At 42.2% G+C, this 20,596-nt stretch overlaps 1 protein-coding gene across 9 annotated transcripts in view; it reads left to right on the plus strand.

Moving 5' to 3' along the window:
• Nucleotides 1-18,174, plus strand: part of HIVEP2 (HIVEP zinc finger 2) — a 139,476-nt gene extending 121,302 nt beyond the window's left edge. For all 9 annotated transcript variants that reach the window (XM_071740710.1, XM_071740709.1, XM_071740713.1 and 6 more), the window contains 5 exons: nt 214-368; nt 5,398-5,573; nt 8,174-8,275; nt 8,790-9,700; nt 16,469-18,174. In XM_071740710.1, coding sequence (XP_071596811.1) covers nt 214-368; nt 5,398-5,573; nt 8,174-8,275; nt 8,790-9,700; nt 16,469-17,287 — 2,163 coding nt within the window. In that variant the 3' untranslated portion in view covers nt 17,288-18,174. The remainder of the gene's footprint in view (nt 1-213; nt 369-5,397; nt 5,574-8,173; nt 8,276-8,789; nt 9,701-16,468) is intronic.
• Nucleotides 18,175-20,596: the final 2,422 nt, after the last annotated feature.

Here is a 20,596-nt window from a genome sequence, read left to right on the forward strand (position 1 = left end):
GCTGTCTTTTCTGACAAGACTCTTGTAAATATTTGTCCGTGCTGCCCTCTATCTTATTCACCATCAAATTAAATGGGACAAATTAATTAATCCTATAGAGTTGCACCAAAATGAGAGTTTGGCTTTGACCTGGAATGTTAAAAGTGCTTGCAATAAAGTGTGTGTTTATTCTGTGCTCCAGCAGTAACACCCTTCCTTGACTTTGTTCTACAGATGAAACACGAGCCATTCTTCTTGCTTGGCAGCAAGCTTGAAAAGAAAGTAGTGGGGAATATTATAAAAGAAAGAGTAAAAGGAGACATTCATGGAGATAAAGACATTACATCCAAACAAACTGAGCCGATACGAATTAAAATCTTTGAAGGAGGGTAAGGAAATTCAACTGGAAATTTCAAGCTCAGCCTGTCATTTTTAAGAGATTTGAACATTAATATGAATGATTTAGAATGTGAACAGTCTCCTGTATTCCTGCCATGTCTTGTAGCTCCCAATCCTCTTCTTGTCTGTGTACATGTCAGTCTAAAGCTACAGGGTACCTATTTACTTACTCTTGGCTCTACCCGCTAGCAAATAATGTTTTCCATCTGTGTGAGAGCAATCACTTGAAATTGTTACTTTCATTCCCTAGATATAAAGAAATGGATAAATGGTTAACATTTTGATGTTTTCTATACCATTTCTTTGTATTTCATGATCTCAGTGAGCCACGGCTTCTCTGCCATTTTTAGACTACACCTCCACTCACTTGAATGGGTTAGCTGGGCATGCGTACTCATATTCTTGTAAATTATTATTATTTAATAAAATTGTATATTGGAAATAAAATTTAAGTGACATTGGAATCTATAGTATTCAAGCCTAATCCATAAATCTGTCACATATGGTTGATAAAATACTGTTTAATTTTACCATGGCTATTTGTCATTCAAGCGATAACAGAAAAAAATAGCAAAGAGGGGGAAACAGGAGATCTGAAAGCACATTAGAATTGTTTTAAGGCCTACGAAACTTGTTATAAAAAGCCAATGAAATGGATACTTGTTTGCCACCTCAGTAAACTCTAAAGTGTTGTTTTATTTTGTTTACAGAATACTGATGTAATGCAATTAATTTGCCACTTGCTAGTAGTGAGTCATCAAGTGACTGAGCAAGATGTGTTTTTCAGTTTGACCAAAGTCAAATGGTCTCACAATACTGTTTTATTGGGGCAAATAAATAGCTCAGGATGAAGACGTAAGAAATCCATGCATCCATTTCCTACTCCCATCAGTTTGTACCCTTTAAAATCTCAGTTGCTCTTCATTGCCATTATGAGTTTTGGCTCCACTTGGACAGTCTCCATGAAAGGAGCATTGGCATTTCTCTGTAGTCTGCAAGACTGAAGTCTAAATCTTTTCTGAAAGACTGAAAAAGTTATTTTGGAGATTGTTATAGGTATAACAGGCCCATGCACTATGATCCTGGCAGTTCTCTGTAGTTGTACAATGGCCTAGTACCCAAGCCACTAGGATGGCTGTGTAAGGGTGACCCAAATTCAGGGGTGAGCCTAAGTTTACAAGAAATTTAAAGAGCTGTTGCTTCAACTCACACCCGCTTTGAAGTGTAAAATTTGCTTGCTTCCCACTGTTTATCATTTCTGAATTTCGATCACCAGCTGAAGATGGGCTGCACTGATGTAAGCTGCGTGGTGAGAGTAAACTCAGAAGAGTAAAAGTGTGTTAAGAAAGTGAACTTAAAGGAGGGTTCGAATCAGTGTGAGCTGCAACAGATCACTCTATAAAGCATCTCTACCATCTAACACCTTCTTTCAGAGAGTTTGTGTGTTACTTAACACCATCTTAAGTTTGCCCGTATTCCAAAAAAGTCCATGAAACTATTTGTGTAAAGGTATATAATTAAAGTCACCTAGAAATGTCTCTTAGCAATACTTGGATGTGTTTAGACGTCCTTTAGCCTTTGAGTAAGAAACCTTGATGTGCACATTGATTTTTAGAGGGGGGGAACAAATAATCTCTGCAGTAGACAGAGGCTTCCCCCCCAGGAGGAGCATATAACCTGCAAAACTACAGTGAATGAGATGATGTAGTGCTATTGGGTCCACTCTGTCCTTGTACATCATAATTTGTCATACCTTCCATAGGAATTATGTGTGGAAGGGTAGATTTATTATTTTCATGAGTTTGGCTCATTTATTTTTAATGGATCAAATATTCTTTACATGTTATAACCATGTCTTTCATTGTTTTCTGTCCTGACTATTGAATTGGTCCTTCTCTGCAGGTTTTTGTTTATGACTCCTAAAAGCTAGTTTTTAACATGGGTGGGTTTTGTGCTTGCTTGCTCTTTGTAGAGCTGTTCTGTTGTACTCTGTTCTGGTCTCCTCTCACCAAGCTCATCTTTGTATCATCTCAGCACGTGCAAGTGGTGCACTGAACTATGCAGCAAATGTCTTTTCTTTTTGATATTTTTTTCCCCTGGACAGACAAGCACGCATGGTTGTATCTTGTTTCAGCAGAGTATTTTCATTTTAGTTTCATGTCTTGGTGAGCGCATTCGCTTAGGCTTCTTGATTGCTTTTGTTTTATAAGTGTGGAGAAGGCAATTCAAAATTCACAGCTGAGGAAGATCTGCTGTTGTCAGAGTGCTAGGGTTGTGGGAAGCCTGTCCCCTCAGCAGGGAAGTGCAGTTGTGCAGCTGCCTTGTGCCAGGAGAGTGGAGCTTTCACATGGCAGGTGGACAAAAACCAGATGGGCTTAGTGATGAGTGAGAAGCTGAAGGACCAGAATGAATGGAGTTGAGCTGAAAAGTAGGTGTCACAGCACATCACCACCTTGCTGCACCAAAGGTCATCAAGAGTAGTTTGTAAGCAGCATTGCTGATGGAGTTTTGAAGGAAGAACCTAATAACCATATTATTACCTCAGGCAGGTAGCTTGATTCAAATTAAATTACCTGAATCAGCAAATCTGCTTTCTATCATCTGTGCAAAACCCTGATAGGATATGAAGCAGTGTTTCTCAAGGGAAAGCAGCAATTTGAAGTTTGATGCTTGCTGTAGTACAGCTAGGTAGTTACTAGCAGCATGAAGTGAAAAAGGAAGGACATGGTAAGCATGCCCACTCATAGGATATTTAGCTTAGTGACATTGTCAGCTGACAGCAAGAGTTGACATTCTGCTTATGTTTGCTCCTTATATGTATCACTAATAGACTACTGTAATTGAAAAACCTCCAATAAATCACATTCTGGATAGAAATCACAGGACTCTGATGCTTGTTACTGCTTAAGTCTAGAGTCCCATTCAAATCAAATTCAAGAGTGGCTTCAGTGGCTGCAGACCTTATATGAAGGTTGTGTAGTGGGAAGGGGGAAGTTACTGAAAACTTTGACAGAGGCACAAGGTAATAGTAATACCTAATATTCCTAGGGGCTAGAAAGATAATAATTATAGACATAGTCTTTTGGAGTTTGAGTTTTTGGACCAGACCTTCTTTAAATGTCAGAGTAGTGTGTGTCATTTCTCTTACAGTCATTATTATGGTGAAGGCTGTTTAGAGAGAGGAGGTTGGTTACAGCCAAGAATTGTCCATACAAATGATGAAGAGACAGCTCTTGTCCAACTGTCTTTGTGCCCAATGGGATCTGACAAGTGACAGAAGCATGTAGAATGAGGTCAGGAAGAGATGGAGAAGCAGAGATGGAGCAACAGAAAAGCACATGTTGTAATACAGCATTTGTCTTAGCATTATCAGGGGTGGTATGGTAGACTCTGTCCCAGAAAAATCAGGATGTAAGGAGAGTTGAAAAGAAGATGAAATGGCAGTCTTTCAAACAGTAATGGGTGTTTTTTCTGTCTGTGGGAGAAAGCCTGGAGGTAGTCGAAGAAATGGATAGAGAGATGACTACGAGTCATTGGCATGTGTTTATGAAGGAGAACCTGGGAAATGGGGCAGATAGAAAAGCAGAATCACAGAAATGTTATACAAAAATCCCGCTAGAGAGATCACAAAATATTAAATGATATTAGACTATGCCAGTTTTGCCCATGGAGCTGGGGACAATGAAGGAAGAGGAAAGGGCTAACTTGATTAGAAAGGAGATGAAAAAAAACCCTGAACTTATGCATCCACATTTGAAGAGGAGCTGATGTGTTTCATAGATAGCAAGATGGACATGAGAAGAAGACGGCGTTTTATATATTTCTAAGAGAATAGTTTCAGTATTTATATTGCCAGTGATATAGCTGAACATATGGAAGAAGTGCTCCTCTAAGAAAAGCACACTTGAAAAATGTTTCAGCTCTGTAACCCCAAAATTTCCACTTGCTTGTTGTAGAGTTGTCACCACATTAACAGAATCTTTCACACAATCCCTTATTTATTTCGGGAGCTGACTGTTAGTACCAATGATAGTTTGTGGGTTCTGCATAGACAGGGTGACTGGAAGTACTGTGAGCTGCTTAGAGAGAGGGCAATGGAGGACAGAGAGCAGAAAAAATATGATTTCTTAGTTCCTGAAGTTTCTGGATTATACTTGGGGTATTTGAGGATAAAAATCTCCTTCTAGGGAATGCCCAGTGCTCTTCAAACATCAGAACAGCCTGAGCAGATCCCTTGGGCCCTTTCAGATTTCAGAAACAGTATTAACAATTGAACATGATAGTAAAGGCCATGTGCAGCTTTACCTAGATTTGCACAGCTTATTTGCTATCTAACTACACACTGTGTGATTAGCAAAATTATGCTTACACCTTTAACAGCTTTTTGCTAAGTATGCAGGTTGGAAGTTTCCCATTTTGATTCTAAAGGAACATGTACCTGAGTAAACTCAACTTGGTGTCCCTTTAAAGAGGGATCCATCTTCAGTAACTTCAGGCATCTGTAGAGTACATGCATGCATCCTTGCTAGTCATCTGCATTCCTTTTCTCTTAATAGGGAGAAACTAGCATTTCCAGGATGTGACTTTTCTGATCCCAAGGGCTGAATACATTAAAATACCATGCAAGAAAATGACACTGCTTTCAGTGGTGGTAGATGCTTGAATTGTATGAGACTACCATTAGGTGAAATAAATACAACTGCAGACTCATATTTGGAGTTGTGCTGTGTCTATGGGAATGGTAGCTAAGCTTATCTGTTTCCTGACAAGGTGTATATGCTATTGTTGTACTGCAACCCTTTGGTCTCAGTGTTAAAAGCACACTGGGACCAGTGAATTCCCTGAAAGACCAATGCTTTGTGAGTCCCAGTGTGAATGTTCAGTAGTTCCTATGGACTTCTGTGGACTTGTGATGTCTGTGATGATAGACGGGATCAGGATCAGATACACAGAGGTGATGTTTGTGCATGTATGTTACCCAGAGTCTGTATGTCTTAAATGCTTGCTCTCTTCCAACAGGTACAAATCAAATGAGGATTATGTCTATGTCAGAGGTCGTGGCCGAGGAAAGTATATTTGTGAAGAATGTGGAATTCGCTGCAAGAAGCCGAGCATGCTCAAAAAACATATCCGCACTCATACTGATGTACGGCCTTATGTATGCAAGTTGTGCAATTTTGCCTTCAAAACTAAAGGTATTTAACCATATTTGCTGAGCTCTTGCCACTTGCCAAACAAATCTTGAGCTATTTTGACAGCTGGGATCCAAGCACCACTTGCAATCAAAAAAACATTTTTTTTTTCAGAATAAAATTATTGTGTTTATGTATACAGGACTTCATGAGAGAGGCTTTTCTCTTCTGTTTAATTGATTGAGGGATTTTGTGAGACTTTGAGACTCCCTGGACAGCTTCATTAAGAGCTGTAGGCTCTTGACTGGTCCATTTGTCTGAAGAGAAAATGTAGTAGCATAAGAACAAATAATACTTTCTGCCAAAATTGTTACATGGTGCAAATTTTAATTGCAGCAACACTTAAATGCTACTAGGAGAGTATGCTAGTTATGACATAATGTAGAAGCAGAGCATCAGCTGCTGAGGAAAAGATGCCTTCGTGGGCTTTACAGTGGGTCAGTTTCAAATTTATAAATAATGTATGTCTCCCAGATGGGCTACTCCATCCACTGCAGCATTAATTATGAATAGAGATCTGATAGCTTGTGTTCACATGTATTTATCAGCACAGAAAAAAGCTTCCATTTGTCACCCTGAGGCCACAGATAATGATATTCTTTGGAATTCAGATTTGTACTGCGACTATCTCTTTAAAAGAAAAAAATCCTTTTGTTTAGTAGCATTACTTTGTAACACAGGACAAATGAGCCTTGCATTCTCCCTTTTGTAGCTTCCCTTTGGCAGACAAGGGAAATGGATTCTGGTTCCAGTGCAGTTAACTTACTTGAATGGGGAGAGAGGAAGCTGAAGGAAATTTCTCCCAAGCTCCCAGTGCAGCTTCATGGCTGTTTTGAGGATTGAGGGTTATAATAGTTTCCATGACTCCAGCACTTCTTCCTCTGCCAAAGATGGGAATAGCTGATGGATGGTAGTAGACCCATCAACCTAATTTAGGATGAGAACTTTCATGGGGGTGTAGAGACAAAGACAAGGAGCTGCTTGTTCATAGTCTCAATAGACCCTCTGGTGAGCTGTTTTCAAATCATTGTTTACATTTGACATTGCTGGAGGAATGGATCTTGAGGAGGGACTTGAAGGAAGATTGTGGTTTTGCAGCTATGTTCAGGGAGGACATTCCAGGCAGAAGAGATGGCATGGAAAGAAATGTGGAATTGCTTGCTGAGGCTGGCATTTCTGGCAGAGAAGAAGAAACAGGGAGGAGGTGGTATGCTATTGCACAAGAAGGGCATGAGTAGGAAGAGACTGAGCTAGCCTTTGAAGTACAAGAATTGTTTAACTGTTGTGTTACTGCTTATGAGCGGTTGCCAGCATCTTAACTTTTGTTGCTATTTTGCTGATAAGCGTAGGGGAAAGTTTGTAAGAGGTACCAAGGTTTTCAAGTGTTTGGCCATCCAGGGGCATCAGTGGTCAATTTATACTTTTCATGTAGTGCAATAAGAAACTCTTACTGAGAGGGCAATCACTGGGGCTAGATGGGACTGAAAGGCAGAGGAGAGAAGCTGTCCTTGTAAATTTCTAAGCATGACTCTACCACCCAACTGAGTATTGCAGTGTTCCCAACCCCAGATTGCAAGTGCCACACGCACCAGCTGAAGATGCTGTTTGGGGTCCCTACACTGTTTGGGGTCCCTACACATTCACATAATGCTTTCCTTGAGCTAAGAAGCACCATTTCTTGGTAGTGTGTTGGGTTTGCTTGTGCTGTACTTTCCCTGTTGGGTATTGCAAGTGCACTGAAGTAGCTAATGCATTAAAGTGATATTCTTGCTTCTCCAGCTTGTGCTCTGCACTCGAGATTTTCTGCCATGAAATGTCTCTTGGGGCCAGTCTCAACCCAGTTTTCTTATCTGTGAAAAAACAGACCAAGACAAGCACTCCAGAAAGTCAATAGTCTAGTGTTAGATTGCTCCCTCAGGGAATTGGGAGATCTGATTTCAAATCCCTGCTGTGTCTGGTTCAGATTTGTGCTCCAAAGCAGGGAGTGGAACCTGGATTTCCCACATCCCAGGTGAATGCTGTAACTACATCTCTTCTCAATTCAGAGATTACAGCTAGACAGTAAATTTGTGCAGAAGAGTCTCTCATAAATGTCTTTTTTGGGGGGGGTACTTTAGATTCAAAATGTTTCAAATACACCGAACATTTGGAGCCTACATATGAAGTAAATGGGAGGGCCCTTAGCTTAAAAGTACCACTGTGAAACTAGGAGTGTGAGCCCTGAACTTCTGATTTGCATTGGACTTCATTTGATGTCATGAACACTGAGCCCAGGGGTAGTTAACACTCAAAAGTGACTTTTTTGCCTTGCCAGGGTGCCTAACAGTCATGAGAAAAATTGGAGAGATGGCTATATACTTTTCAGACCCTGAGGTTAGGTTTATTTATATATATATATATATATATATTTAATATAAACCCCCGCTCTCATTAAAAAAGACTGAGGACTGTGGGATAGATGAGTCAGCCCTGTCTGTTGAGGTTTTTTTTTTTTCAACTAGAAACCCCCATCTGCAGGATAACAGAGTTAAGATACAACCAAACCTGACTTGGAGAGTGATCTTTGCTGTTGTCCATTAATTAGATTAATCTCTGATCCATAGGAAATCTGACAAAACATATGAAGTCAAAAGCACACATGAAAAAATGCCTGGAGCTTGGAGTATCAATGACATCCGTAGATGATGCTGAAACTGAAGAAGCAGGTATGTCAGAACAATTTAATTTGGTTGTAATGGCCTCTGGAGTATGCAAATGACTCATTGCACTTTAGCAGAGTGGCTGACATGGGAAAATATATTGAGTATTTGGGGCATTTTTTAATTAAGAGATATCTTTTTAATAAACAGGAAGCATAAAAAAATCCATTTGTCTGAGTTACATTTTTTATTAAGATTCATGAGGAGGAGCTAGAAATAAAAGCATAACCTGTTGTCAAGTTCCTGATTTTTTAAATTTAGATGGGAGAGATGGCAACATTTAACAAAGTCGCAAGGTGGCATAGGGTGAATTTGCTTTTTATACTTCCTTTCAAGTATAGATTTTTAAGGTATTATTGTGAAAAATTATGTGTTTAGACTTTAAAAAATGTCATTATGCTGCCATCCCAGGTGAAGAGCATCCTGCAATGGCAATGGGTGTGCTGGGTAGGGAATGAATGTGGCAGAAGGCTTAAGAAGTGGGATGTGTGCTCACTATTTTGACTTGTGGCTGTTTCAGAAAACATGGAGGACATGCAACAGGAGGCAGAGAAGAGTAGCAACCTGGCAGGCCTCTCAGCAGAGCACCAGTTTTCTGATGCAGAGGAGTCAGATGGCGAGGATGCTGACGACAATGATGATGACGATGAAGATGAGGATGATTTTGATGATACTCAGGGAGACTCGACACCAAAAACCAGATCAAGAAGCACCAGCCCGCAGCCCCCTCGGTTCTCCTCTCTGTCAGTGAACTCAGCTGGGGCATCACAGGGGTCTTCCCCCGAGGGCTCTCTTTCCGTGGGACACTCCTCTCTTATCAGTTACTTGGTCACCTTACCTAGCATTCAGGTTACCCAGCTCGTAACACCAAGCGACTCCTGCGAAGACTCACAGATGACAGAATATCAGAGGTTTTTCCAGAATAAAAGTACCGATTCAGAGCCTGATAAAGACAGGTTAGACATACCTAGCTGCATGGATGAGGATTACGTGCTCTCGTTAGACCCCAGTTCGTCTCCAAGGGACCTTTCACCTTCCAGTCAACAGTCATCACCTGGCTATGATTCTTCACCCTATAGAGATAACTCACCAAAGAGGTATTTAATGCCAAAAGGGGATTTGTCACCCAGAAGGCATCTTTCACCCCGAAGAGATATTTCACCCATGAGGCACCTTTCCCCACGGAAGGAGGCTGTGTTGAGAAGAGAGTTATCACCAAGACGGGACATATCACCAAGACGTCACCTATCTCCAAGGAGACCAATGTCACCAGGGAAAGATGCATCTGTTCGAAGAGATTTGTCTCCTAGGCGAGAGAGGAGATACATGTCCTCTGCTAGAGCAGCATCTCCCCGGAGGGGCTTATACCATAATCCAGCACTGTCCATGGGTCAATATTTGCAGCCTGAATCTATTCCAACAGGGCATTCAGTAAGTATGAAAAAATATTTTCACTTCTGTTGTGAAAAACAGTGCTCTTACTTAATCTGTGCATAGTATTTTTAAAAACTTTGCAGTCTTGTAGAAGAAGGCATAAGCTCTGAGCCTTGGTTGGAAGTCATAGAATGAATGCAAGAAATTTGAAGCAGGCAGGGGACCAAGGTGGGATGTCAATTCAGTTAGATTCAATAGAGTCAATGTTAGGGTCTAATCTTCACTTGGTACAAGGCTGAGCAGCTCTATTAAATTCAGTGGAAGCAGGCTGTCTTACAGTAGCTGTTCCTGGTTTTGTTATGTTTATTTTAAATATATATAAAATATTCCATTATTTTAAAATGGCCCACAAAGCTTACGTGGCATGTGGGACTTGTTTCTGTGCTGTAAAACCTTCTATTTCCCAGACTGCCAGGTGGGGTTGAGCCCAGACCCATGGCTTAAAGCCCTGATACTGCAGTATGGCACCCATAACCCAAGTATTGTTTAGTGGAATAAGAACACTCAAAAATAAATGCAACCCCTCGGAAAACCTGGTTGCCACTTGAAATCAGGATCTGTGGCTGGAATTTAAAGGATACTATTGTGTGAGAGGAGCAGGCAGTGGTCTGCCCCACAGAGAACAGCATCACGGCTGGCTGTTTCTGCAGAGATGCAGCTGTCTGGGTGGAAACAGAAATATGCAAAACTGACACAGCTGCTGTCTGTGCCATTCCCTTTCAGTACATCATCTCTCAAAAACTGCTGACTTGGCACATTTGGCAAGCCCTAACATTCACAAAGCTCCACAAATAACTTTGGTCTTAAAGAATGGCCTCAGTGTTTGTATGTATGTATGTATGTGTGTACTTATTTAGTATGCTTCCCTCAACATGCTTAATATTGCTGCTGCTGCCCTTTCACTGCCTGTTCTGTCCATGTGTCCTGGGCAAGCTGTGACAGACTCAGGGCTTCTGCCTCCCTGTCTGCCTCATGGCAGGGCTCTACTCCCTGCTACCTCATTGCCAGCCTTCTTGACTCTTTGTGTCATTCTTTGCGGTGCTTCTCTGTAGAGGAGAAGAATTGAACCCTAAGTTTAAAAAATCAGAATTACCATAGCTTGAGGGTGTGAATTTCTCTAGGCTGATCTACTTGGCTGATGTGTTACCTGTGCCTGGGAATGGAGTGAGGGATTCAGCTGGGCAAAGGTGGCTGAAGCAGGGGTGGTCTGAACGGAGCTGGGATGCTGCCAGCCTAGTAGATCCAGAAGTGGCTTCCCAGCTTTTCAGGGGTATATGGGAAAGCTGGAATGTGAGTGGCCCTGTGTGGGTACATAGCAACACAGGTACTTCTCCCCCATCCTGGGCATGGCTCCATGGGCTGGTAAGTTGTTGGAGGAGCAGCAGAGAGGGGTGGATGATTAAGGGGTCATTGAGGAATGGCACACTGAAACCCTGCTGCACTCTTACAGGCCCAATCACTGTGTAGCTGAGCAAGCATAAAATCCTGACAGCATTTCTACTGACAAAATGAGGAAGCACAATAAAGAGCCACCAGTTTAACAATCATAATGTCTTAGTATCAAATTGAAGGGTTTATATGAGACGCAACAGCTGACGTTGTGCAGGGAGCCCCAGTCCCTGGTGTCCTGCATGAGACACTTCCACTGGCATCCTGTAGCAGAGATTTTGGATGTGTGATGATGCTGGCAAAAGGGTATGTAACAATCACCCTTGGCCATCTGACAGTGCTTACTGTAATGCTTTGCCTTGTTTGTTATGCACACCTTCCAGCCAGGCCTTTAGCACATTGTGAGGACTCTTTTAGCACCCTTAGCTCCTTCTTTTGGAAAGTCCACTGTGCCAGATGGGCTTTTAACACTTACTTATTTTCGAGGTAGGATCAGGCATGTGGCAGTGAAAAACCCAATGTAAAAGATCAGTTGTTGTGCAGAAAGCATCAGTATCTCAGCAGCATGTTGAGTGTTTTGAGAGAGAAGTCCAGACCTCAGTACAGTCACTGGAACTTGCATACAGACAGCACTGGAAGCAGAGCCCAGGCAAATGTAAATGAGGGAATGACAAGTGAGGTTGATTACCCATTTCAGCAAGCAACTGCAAGGAAGGAAAGATGGATTCCTCACTTCTGGAAGTTAGCCAAACAGTAGTTGAATTTAGGTGAAACACAAGCTATTGCGCTCATCGTGTGGGACAAAAAATGACACCTGAGCTTGCTATAAATGGGAGCTGCCTGAGAAGGAAAAGGAATAAAGGCTGTTTGTCACTTTCAGAGAACTGAAATCCAGCAAAACAGAATGTGATTAGCAACTGCATCAGTGATGCAGATGCCAGTTTACAGTCCTGCTTCCTGCTTCAGAGTTGCACAGGGTTCCCGGTCCTTGCAGGAATAAGAGTGGATTTTTGGTGCTGGTTCTGAGAAGAGGCCAGTTTTCTTCTCCACTGAAATAGATGTATTAGCTCATTTATTTGGTCAGTACTGGCCCAGTTTCCCTTCATGTTTCTGCTCCTTGAAAGTTCATGCACTTTGGTGGTCTCATGCAAAGAGTCTATAAAGTGCTCTGACATTGAAAGCACCACAGAGAAAGCAATTGAAATTATTTATTTAGGAAGTGAAAAGGAGCTTGCAGAAAGTAACTGTGGTTTTGTTGTTTTGTTTTTTTGGTTTTTTGATCATACGAGAATACAGAAAAGACAAACTTGTTTTTTTTGGGATTTTTTTGTTTTTTCCTGTAGCAATAATAGGATACCCTCTTGCAGCAGGATACTGTCTCCAAAGTGGCCTAAGGCTCTGGTTGATGCTGGTGCATATTGCTTTAGCAAGTTAAATTGGTGTCTTTAAGTTTAAAGGGAGATCTCCATTGCTCTCTAAATACTTTTGGTATCTTCCATCAATTCCAAAGGTTTCTTTCCTTCCTTCGGGCTGGTGCCATTCTCAAAGAGCTCTGATTCTTCTCCCCAGTTGTCTTATACCAGTCCTGAGAGAAAGAGGAGAGATGGGGAAGCTGCTTTTGTTCACCCTGCAGTGCATCCCTGTTAGCATTTTAGTTTGGATCAGTCATTTGTCTCTCTTGCCATGTTTATTGCTCTGTGACTCACATTGCAGAACAGTCTTGGAGTAAGTGGCCTGGATTGTTTTCAGATGAAATTAAACTGAAAATGTGCTCCAGGGGTACAGCAGGTGCACTTAAACTGTGAGTGGGCGTTCAAATGATGAGAAGAGACCGCATAGCGTTAGTCTGAAGCAACCTCATCCTCCAACCCTGTACCACATGTATTGTGACCGTGGGATCCAGCACCAACATTTTCACTTTGTTGATGCTTGTCTCCACTCCGAGTGCACCCTGCCACCTCCTAGTGTGGAGCAGAGCTTCTGCATTTTCTTCTAGACGCAGGGCTAAACTCAATGAAATTGTGAATGTATCCTGCTTTGAGTGCTACAAACTTGTCCCTAGCAAGATTTTTAGCTTCTAGGAGGTAGTGGATTTTTCTTGCACTGCTGTTTTGTTGTAGCTCTCATTCATTTTGAAGTCTGAAGCCTGTCTTGATATATTCAGATGGGCTGAAGGGAATTAGGCACCTCTATATCCACTTGAAAGTTGATAGGTTCTCTGATCATCCCAGATGTATGGGTATTAAATCCTTTCCCAAGCACTCAATATGTTACCATCTTGAGTGAAATGCATTCCTATACAGAGAGACAGCTTCTGAAATACAAGTAAACTGTAAATAGGTCCACTGGTATATGTGGGCTGCTCCAGTGCATTCTTAGTAGGACTGCAAATCAAGCTGATCCTGAAACTGAAGTCCACTTGCAGTGACTTTATTAAGCATCCTGTCTTTTAGAAAGCACATCAGTAAATACCCTGTTACTGAAATTCACAGAGTTCTACGTTTTCTTGTTTTTAACTTTAAAAAGCCTCAAGTACATGCCAATATGATAATCAGACATGTTTTTCCACCTGCCATTTTTTTGCAAGCCATGGTCTGAGGCTGCTGGGAGAATGTCTGTTTGGGGTGCTTGACTTTAAAATGTGATCTTCCTCTTAATCCCCCACAGCCTGTTTTGGGTGATGTACCAGAATATGGGGCAAACCCAATCTCATGAGACATTCTGGATGACTATGAAGCTGGATATGGCTTTTGCTTAGGGGTATCATGTAGCAGTCTGGCTTTATGAGCAGGTCAGAGAGTTTATCAAAAAGGTTCTACAGAATATTGTTGCTTGGGAAATTATATGTCACCTGCAGTAGGAGGGAATATGCTAAACTGCAACAAAAGAGAATTATTAGGAAGCACTGGGTTCCCATCACCTGACAAAGGCAGGAGCTCATCTCACTGTGCTAGCAGCAGGCAATTCTGACTGCACAGCAACAAGATACCGTGAATTTCTGCACTGTGCTCAGTGATGGGATCCAATACTTGACCTGTCAACAGAATAAAGTCTTTACATTTTCAGTCTGTTTGTTGAAAGAAGAGAGCTCCTCTAGGATTCAGTCTTTCCTTATGAATATGTATATGCACGTCTGCTTGCAGGTATGAAAATGCTACATATTGGTAAGGGAAATAAAAACAAGGGAATAGGTATGAACAGTTACTAATGCCTATAATCATTTATGGTGTCCGTTTCCAAACTTAACTGCCAGAGCTAGAGAAAGTCTGATATATGTACAGCCAGGCTTGGAAGGCATTCAATGGACAAGAACACACTGTCACTGTCTATGTAAAAATTAGGCATATGAGACATATATTGGATGCTACTGCTGATCTTGAAATGTGTAGCTGTTTCTGTGTTAGCCATCTCTGTCCAAGAAGGGCAGACTGTTGCTCTATTCCCTTTAGAAACTGTGGCAGGGCACAACATGAAGCTAGTGTCTTTCTCAATTTGTGTGTGACTAGGTTTGCTCTTCGATGGGTTTCACTTCTTTCTTTGGTTGCTTTTGCTCTATTTCCTTTAGCCCAAGTTCACATCAGCTGCAATAGTGATAAATGTCGTGTCTTAGGAAACAGCCAAGAGAACAGCATGGCTGAGAAATGGGTTGACAGACCAAAGATAAAAATAAATGAGAGGGCAAGCAGCTGTGTAGAGGTGAGGTTAGCGATAGGAAGGACTGACAGGGTAGGTGAACTATGCCTTGTGGCTTGGCAACTGCATTTTATTCTCTGTTTTTTTTCCCCATTCAGCAGTTATAACATGCTGTCGCTGTGCTTTCTTATAACAGTTTCTCTTTTAAGAGACTCAAGTGTCTCACTTTCTGAATCGGAAAAATCCCAACATAGATTAGTCTCTGAGTAGTAACATCTCTTAAATTCTTGTCTGATGATTAAGGGTCACCCATCCTGTCTCGACATTGATTTATATCAAACAGGACAAATCATCAGAGCACAGTGAGATTTAGCCCCTGGGTAACACAGAAATTGAATTTTTAATTGCCCCCTAAACAAGTTCCTTGGGATGGGATCAAGAGGTTGCTTAATGCCTTGGGAGCTAGGATTTCCCAGCAGTGAAGCACTGCCACTTAAATGAATTGGAATTTAGCAGCGCAGTCCTCAGGCTGCCGCAGAGGGGCTGTGGTAGCAGTACAGCCCTGGGGCAACTGATAGGTGTTTGGTCAATTTACAGAGCTGAGATGAGCATTTTTGTTCATTTGTTCTAATTCCTATGGGATTCCCTGTAGAGCTGTGTGGCCAAATCCCACACACAATTATGAAAATGTCATCCTGCACTTTGTCATCATTATTCCTCTAGTCAGCAATAAATGATGCTTAATCTTCAGATGGAAAAAAAAAAAAAAAAAAAAGAAAAAAGTTTAGAATGAAAAAAAGAGAAACCCAAAAGCCCAGAGCATATTTAGTACAGAATGGAGACAGAGCTATTCATTCTTCTAAAGCAGGAACTAATGAGAAGGCACTGAAAAAGTCAGCATTGTGAGATTGGCTTTTATTAGCCGTTACAAAATCCCTCATTCTTCTCAAGCCCATTTTGAGTGGGCGACACAATCATCACTTTCACTCACAGCTAATGTCTGTGCTTTTGTTATTATTTATTGTTTACACTACAGATAGGCCAGAGTGGTGCTCCATTGTCTTACTGACTATAAAAATTTCAGTCAAAATTGCACAGAACTTCCGTGGAAATACCCGCCCTTTCATGAAGGATGGAGTAAAGCTTACAGTGAAGGGTAGGGGAAGCAAGTACCTTCTTTGGGCTCCAGAGCAGGATCTTTCATCAGTCAAAAACTACATACACACAGACAGGTTTTTCCAATACTGCCAAGCAGTGGTAGCAAGCTGGGAGTGTTTGGATTTGTAATGCTTTGCAGCAAAGTCTTGATACCCAGTGTGAACTGCCAATACCAGCACAGTTTGTACAGTTTGCCAAAAGAGAGCGTAAGATGGATCTCCCAGCCAAATTTCTCCTAGGGAATGAAACTCTATATGTCCCAGATTCTCTCCGTAGTTTCAGTTGAATATAATAGAATTCACTTTCTCATCTAAATTGCTGCACTGTGTCACTGAACACTCTTAACTACCTGCTGCCTTTCACCTCAGAGGCCTGAGCCCTGCAGGGCTGAGCTAAGCAAAACCTCCTATGGTGTTTGGATAAGCAATTAGTGGAGTTTTCCAAATGCTTTGGGATCCATCTGGATGAAAGGTGCTGCGTGAATGGGAGGTTGTGTTAGACAGGAAAGCAGATAGGTGGTTTGGCAGCCAGACAAGAATGTTGCTAGTAGCAGCGCTGACATTTCTTTTGTTTTTCTTGTTACAGAGAAGGGGGTTGTCTCAGGGGCCTTACTTCAACATATACGGAGAAAAAGGAGGTGTGGAGCACCGTGGGTCCAGCCCGTTCCCTGAAGGTCCGAGTGACTATGTCTTCAGTCATCTTCCACTACACTCCCAGCAACAGATCCGAGCACCCATCCCCATGATGCCTATCGGCGGGATCCAGTTGGTCCATTCAGTACCGGTGGCCCTTTCAGGTTTACATCCTCCGTCCACTCTAGCCCTGCAGCGGGAGAGCTCTGAGGAGAAGCGAAGAGGAACTGTGGAAATCCTTACAAAGGAGTCGTACAGTATTTCGAAGCACCAGGAGAGACGTCCCTCCCCGCACAGCTTGCCCCCCGCCGCTCCCCCCAGCGCGCCCTCCTCCCCGCTGCTGTTGCTGGCGCAGAGCGCATCGGAGGAGAGCGTGGTAGCTACTGAGAGGGAGCAGGAGGAGAACATTCAGACTTGTACAAAAGCCATAGCCTCTCTGCGAATTGCCACAGAAGAAGCCGTTCTGCACGGGGCGGAGCAGCTGCAGAGGCCTTCCGAGCCTCACCAGAAACCCTTAGAAAGTGCACATTTTAGCATTAAACACTTTAGTGGATCTGAGCCAGGCCAGACCTGTGCCTCAGCCACCCATCCTGACTTGCACGGTGGTGAACAGGACAGTTTTGGTACATCACAGACTGCGTTAGCTCATCCCACCTTTTACAGCAAGAGCTTTGTGGATGTCCGGCAGCTGGGCTTCCACAGCAGGAGCGACCCCCCCTCAAGCACACAGGATAGGAAAGATCCATCATCTGAGAAGAGCAAGACACATTGATCTGAGATGCATGGAGACTTTCACCCATACATTTACCCCACTTTTTTTTTTCTTTTTTTTTTTTTTTTTTTTTTTTCTAGAGATAGAGGAAGTAGTCAACTTTACAGCATGCCTGTTCTAAGTTACAGTAGTTTGCTATTATATATACTTTTGTTATATCAAAAGAATTAGATAAAATAACAAGTCATCACGAGCCTGACCAAAACTACATTTGAAATTCTTATTGGGTCTGGTACTTTTAAATTGTACAGATGTTTGTGCCTTTTCTTTACTTTGCTTATATTCTTATAAGCATTTTTTTAGCAGTAATTTGTACATATTTTAGAATTTGTGTATCTGCTTTGTAATAAATGTAATTTCTTTCCTTTTTTGGACACTTGGATCTAAATGATGTAAAGCAAAACAGCATCAATATATGTGAGGTTGCACTAAAACATATTTTTATATGATTAAAACTGAACAGCTTTTATGTACAGCTCTGATTCTGTAATACTAATATTTATTTACTTTGTTTCATAAATTGTAAATTTTTTTCTTAATGTTGTGGATTGCTTTTCTATGTGAAGCATGGGATTTACTGTTGCGTAATTAGAACAAAATGTATATTGTAAAACAAGATATTTAAACTAGAGTATCTTATCTTATTCTGCACTTATGCATTAGTTAAAGAAAAAAACAAAAAGATAAAGGATGTATCAGTCAGTTCTTAACTCTTGTAATTTTTTTTTGTCTCATGTTTGCCGGATTGACTATAACTTAAGTGCTGATTGTGATTTTAAACTGATAGTACCGTAAAGCATTAAAGTAAAACAATGTGCTATTGTGAGTTTTTTCAAAGCTTTATAAAACAGTTATAAATATATTAAAAGTATTTGGTCTTATGTGAACATGTTGATCTATATGCTCCTTTAAAAAAAAAAAAAAAAAAAAAAAGCTATGGGAAAACATTCCACCCCATGTAAATATTTGCAAAGTGCATCACTGGTGCTGTCTGTGTAGCTGACCGGGACAGGCGAGGTTTGCTGTGCTGCCTGGCGCCGAGCCGGGGCACTGCGGGCTGCGGGAGCAGAACTCCTCCTCCCCCGGTCCCGCTCCCCTGCCCATCGCATCATCAGCAGCATCAGCAGCAGGGTGGCGAGGCCCCTACGGCCGCCCGGGGCTGGGCGAGGAGCTGGCTGGCTGCTGGCTGGCCACAGGGCTCCTGCCGAGCCCCAGCAGTCCCCTGCTTTCGAGGGCTGAGCCTGGGGCCGAGGTGTCATGCAGAGGTGCCCCCGGGGTGTCAGAGAGGGGCTTGGAGCGGGGGAAAAAAGATAAGGTGTCTCCTTGCACTCCGACCCCACGGCTGGTCGCTCCCTGCTGCGGGACCTGGCTTCAGGGGAGGCTCCCATGCCATCCTGCGGATGGAGGAGCGTGGCCCTGCTGACAAGGCACAGAGCACTGCCACCCCGGCCTCCTCAAGGAGTGGGAGTCACAGGCGAGAAAGATGCAGTCTTCCAGAGCAGGGTCTCCATCTGGGTGAGGTTTGCTTCCGAGGAAAATCAGGAGGAACCCAGGCTTGTGTTTGAACATGTGTGGTGGGTTACCACTACCACCAGCAGCATGCGTGCGTGCACTCCTGCACACTCACACACACACATACACACACACACCCTCACATACAGACACACAGGCACACACACATGCACACACACACACATTCAGGCACGCACACGCACGGATGAGAGAAACCGACGACCTGGATTATATTTTGTGCTATTTTAGTGGATTATAAATCTGTGAAACCAAGTTTGTATATTGACTTACAATACATTTAAGGAGTGTTCTTTAAAAAGAAATAAATATACAGTTACATGCACGAGGTCTCTAGTTTTCATGTGTTCTTTGGATTTTCCAAGTTCGTCCGTATTCCAGTATACTGTTAGAAGTTTATATTCCCAAGCACTGCTTTCCCGCATAAGGAATGCCCTTAAAAATCTGAGCAGCAGTGAAAAATATGGATCATCTTTTGGCCTCCTTAGATATTATCAAACTAACCCAATTTATTTTTCCAATAATACCATGTAGGGGCAGAACCACCATTGTCATAAATATAGCACAATGGCAGATGACCAGCATAGTACCATAATGGACGGTGACCGCTTCTAACCATTAAAGGTTAGTTTCTCGTATACTTTGCAGTGTTCCTATCTTTACCCCAGATCATTACCTTAACCTTGCCAAGAAAAGCACATGCCAGAAAAATGGTTCATGTCAGACTGGAGAGAAGTGGTAGATGTAGTTGGAAGCAAGCAGCTTGTTGAATCATGCTTCCGTAAAAAAAGGAGTCAATTACACATTTTAAATAAACAAGTCTTATCTGATAAAAGCCTCTCTTTTTCTTCTTGGCTTCATGGCTGTATTGAGTCAAAATGCTCTGCACAATGATCAGCTAATCAGGTAATCACAGATAGTTTATTAAAAGGGAATCAGGCAATCCCAATGGTAAATGCTCTATTAACATTGCCTTTATAATCAACCCCCTTACTGTGGGAGTTACCTCTGGCTTGTTTGATTGTTTTAATTAATTTGCAGCTGCAATTTACCATCCGCTTTTTCATCCTTGGGGCATTATTTTTTTTTTATCATCATTGAGCAAGTATCACTGAAATTACATGTGATATTTTTGGGCTACAATGGAACTACCCTGAAGAGGTTTCAGGTACTCAGAATCTTAATTTTATTTTTTTAATGAGTTAATGTTTATACAGTGCTTTGAAAAGGACATACCCTCATAAAGGCACTGATGATGACCACTTTTCACAGTTCAGAAAAAGATGTGGAGGAGGAAGGCAAACATGTCCAGCAAAATTTTCCCAGGTGTGAGCAATTTTTTGAACTGACATAATTTGTACAGCAGCTGGGAGCAGGGACAGATAATTCCATGAGTGCTCTGCCTGTTCTCCCCAGAGCAACCTGATGCAAGCCATCAGCAGTAGTGGCATGGAGCTGTGCTGCTGAACTGAGCCAACACATGGCAACTCAAGCCCATGGGTGCTGTGGGAAGGCATCTGCAGGGCTCCCAGCCAGGGCTGTGGGTGCCCAGGGAACACTGATGATGCCTGTGTGCACTGACAGTCCCCCAGGGGTGATCGGGAGGGTGTTCCTCCAACACACTTGGTGTGGTGGGTGCATGTAGATCTGATGGAACCAAGAAGAGTAACTCTGAGATCTCTGTCAAAGTTCTGTATTGTTAAAGGATGAAAAGAAGAGATTTAACAGGGCACTCTAGAAAACTTCAGAACCAAATTAGGCTTTTTATATGCAGTATGC

The sequence above is a fragment of the Heliangelus exortis genome, chromosome 3, assembly GCF_036169615.1.
Source record: "Heliangelus exortis chromosome 3, bHelExo1.hap1, whole genome shotgun sequence".
NCBI lineage: Eukaryota > Metazoa > Chordata > Aves > Apodiformes > Trochilidae > Heliangelus > Heliangelus exortis.